The 3241-nt window shown below is 42.5% G+C and overlaps 1 protein-coding gene across 1 annotated transcript; it reads right to left on the bottom strand.

Annotated features, from left to right (window-relative positions):
* Positions 1 to 649: 649 nt before the first annotated feature.
* LOC131166508 (uncharacterized) lies at positions 650 to 1780 on the bottom strand. The gene is made up of 2 exons (XM_058125106.1): positions 1029 to 1780; positions 650 to 932 (listed from the first exon to the last, which is right to left on the bottom strand). The coding sequence occupies exons 1-2, from the start codon at positions 1778 to 1780 to the stop codon at positions 650 to 652; spliced, it is 1035 nt and encodes a 344-aa protein (XP_057981089.1).
* Positions 1781 to 3241: the final 1461 nt, after the last annotated feature.

Below are 3241 nucleotides of genomic sequence, written 5' to 3'. Positions count from 1 at the left end.
CTGAAGAAGAGAAAAAGAGCAGACAAATGAAGAGATTATGGTAGTTTAAATCATAAGAATTTTTGCATACCAATTAATTAAGATTTTTTTTAATTCAATAAATTTAAAACATTTGAAGGTACTTACGGCAAATAAAGAAAATGACACTCTTCCCTTGAGTTTTTAAAAACTACCAACCCCCCCCCCAAAGATTAAATATAATTGACATTAAATTAAGAAAGTTTGATATAAGTGAATTGAACACCTAACAATTAAATTGGACCAATCAGCACAACATAATTAAATTATTATTATAAAATGGGCCAATCAGCACGACAACATAATTAAATTATTATTATAAAATCCTTAATATTTATATTAATTTCTCAACATGAAAAAAAAGAAGGCTTAGCACAATTTTGGTTAATTACCAATAAAATAATAAGATATTCATCATATCACTTGTATATAATTTTACATTTAAGTATTATTAATTTTATTTCTTAAACACTCTTTTAAAAAAAAAACTTAAACTACAACAATCCTCTCCTAATTTACTAAGACTCTAATAATGCTACTGTATTCATATTATTCATAATATGAGAATTTAAATTTTAAAATTATTTCTTCCCGCCAAAATTTGTACACGGGCCATAAACACGGACCCTAGTCAATTCATTTTATTCTTCCTTCCTGCTTCCTCCGCCGGAGAAGAAGCAGTATGCGCCGTCGCCTTCGGCGGCGAGTTAGGGCCTCGAGGGGACTTGGAGCGTTTGCGAATGTACTTGCGAGCCCACACATGCTTCCCGTTGATGGAGAATTTGGCTTTGCTCTGCCCGTCCAGCACCACCTCTATGACCGCCGCCGAGCGGACCACCAACCTAGCATACAGCACCTGCTCCTCCCCCGTCACTTCCTGCATAAATATTGCCTCTATGCACTCACCGAATTTCCTGCATTAGTTAATTTTATATAAATAATATAAGTTCAATAATGAAAATATAAAGAAAATTAATTTAATTACGAAGTGACGGAAATTAATTAATTACTTGGTGAAGAAGTCTCTGACTTCAATTTCAGATATAGGGTAGCCTTTTGAGAACGTTAAGAAAATTGTTCTGTCATCTGCCGGGACTTCCATTTTCTCGTTAGCATCTTGGTGATCGGTGGGCGTGACCAAGTTTATCCGGTTCAACAATTCGCTGAGTTCGTTGCTAACCAACTGCCGTTGAGCGCCGAGGTCGTAAGGATCGTAAAACGGCGCCGGTCGCAGGAATTGCGGTGGCGGATGAATATTTGTTGTGCCGCTGAGCACGGGGACGAGGCGGCGGATGTCGTCGAAGGCTCTGGCGCAGACGTCGTTGAAAATGCGGGTGACGCCGCGGAGGACGGCGAGACGGTTTTCATGGAAGAAGCGGGTGGAGAGGGTGGTGGTGGTGTCGGTGGCGAGGAGGGACTGGGTGAGGGGGAGTTCGGCGGCGGTGGCGGCGGCGGGGAAGGAGTCGGTCTCGACGCAGCGGAGGCAGACGAGGGCCTCGTCGGCGAGGGAGTAGAGGAGGGTGTCGGGAAGGGAGAGAAGTTTCTTGACGAGAAGCTGGTCGCCGCCGGCGTCCTCGAGCCAGAGCCAGAGGGCCATGACCTGCATGGTCTCGCCCGGGTCGCGGCCGAGGGCGAGGACGAGACGGGTGTAGAGCTCGCGGTCGATGGAGTGAAACAGGTTGAACTCTTCCTGGGTGACGAAAGAAGCGGAGGGAGGAGAGAGAAGGGAGGAAGAAGAAGAAATGTCCAGTGAAGACGCCATATATGTACGTGTATATTATATGTATAAATGAATGCTGTATGAAATGATCAGGAATTAGAAGGATAAGATGAAGAAGCGATGATGATGGATGAGGATCGATCCAATTCAATTGGGAAATGATTTATAGGGTGACAATGGGTGCGATCATGCAGTGTTATGGAGGTTCGCGGCGTTTGAAGGTGACTGTTGGGGGAGGATCACTGGATCAGAATGGCGCGAGTTTGAAAAGGCGCCATTGAAACGGCATCATTTTCTAAATAATAAATAAAAATATTTTAAATACTCTCTCTGACCCTGCAGAACCAATTTGTGCTTTATTCTGTGGTTTCCGTCTTTCCTTTCCGTTGCAACCTTGCTGCATTTTTAACCCAAGCGTTGCGACTTGGGCGCAGGCGGGCACGTCTTCGTTTTGTGATAATTTTTTTTTTACAATTAGAACTGCTTAAACATTTTTTTTTTTTTTTAAATATCAAGAAGCTAGCTTGAGAGTTTTATTACAATTGTCAAGTATCTCCACATAAAAAACATCTTTACATAGCAAGCTCCTAAAGAGCAAGCTCTGCCTCGTGGGCCCAGTCTCCAGCCTAAGTGATTTCTGATAGATCTGACATTGGCTCGGAAGATGTTGTTTCAGCTGGGAAGGGTAACAACAGTAGGGATGAGTCTGCTTTGGCTGATGGTGATGAATATGCTGTGGCTGGTACTGAAGCTTGCGCTCCAGGTGCTCGATTAAATGCCACAAAGGACATTCAAGGGAAAGAAGGGCGGCAATGGGTAGCAAAGGAAGCTGGTACTGTAGGCTGCGCTTCAGGTTCTGCTGGTGGGCGATCAAATGCAGCAAAAGGCACTGAAGCCTGAAGGGCCTCGTTTGAATGCTGCAAATGGCACTCCAGGTGTTCGATCAAATAATGCAAATGCCACAAAAGAAGGGGAGAATGAGTTCTTCATGAAAGGGAATAAGAAGGTACCGTGGGTCGATTTATTTGCTAAGAATAGGCACCAACAGAGTTGTGGTGCTGTTCCTGACTTTGTTTCTGTGGGCAAAGAAGCTCAAGTTGAAGAAAGGACTTTGATGATACGAAGATCGAGGGAGTGGAAGCACTGCTTGGTGGGACACTTTGCAGGTAAACTCCCAGGCAATGCTGCCCTTAACCAGATTGTTGAGTCTTGGTGTGCAAAGGTTGACGTTTTCCACCATGAGAGTGGCTGGATTATCTTTATATATATATATATAAATTATAATGTGGTTTGCTACATACTTGGTGAAGAAGTCTCTATCTTATTCTAAATACGATCTTCTTGATTAGTACTCAGTGACAAAGTTTATTAGATTTAAGTTTGCAGCTTACCAACTGGTTAAGCTGTGGGGTTTTACGGATCATAATTAAAAGTAAAGAGAAGATACTTTATTTTGATGTGTATATATTTTTACAATCCAATTTTTAAAATCATATTCCTATG

Source organism: Malania oleifera, chromosome 10, assembly GCF_029873635.1.
Source record: "Malania oleifera isolate guangnan ecotype guangnan chromosome 10, ASM2987363v1, whole genome shotgun sequence".
Lineage (NCBI taxonomy): Eukaryota > Viridiplantae > Streptophyta > Magnoliopsida > Santalales > Ximeniaceae > Malania > Malania oleifera.
Note: the sequence above shows the minus strand (reverse complement) of the source record. Positions and strands in the feature narration are given on the sequence as shown.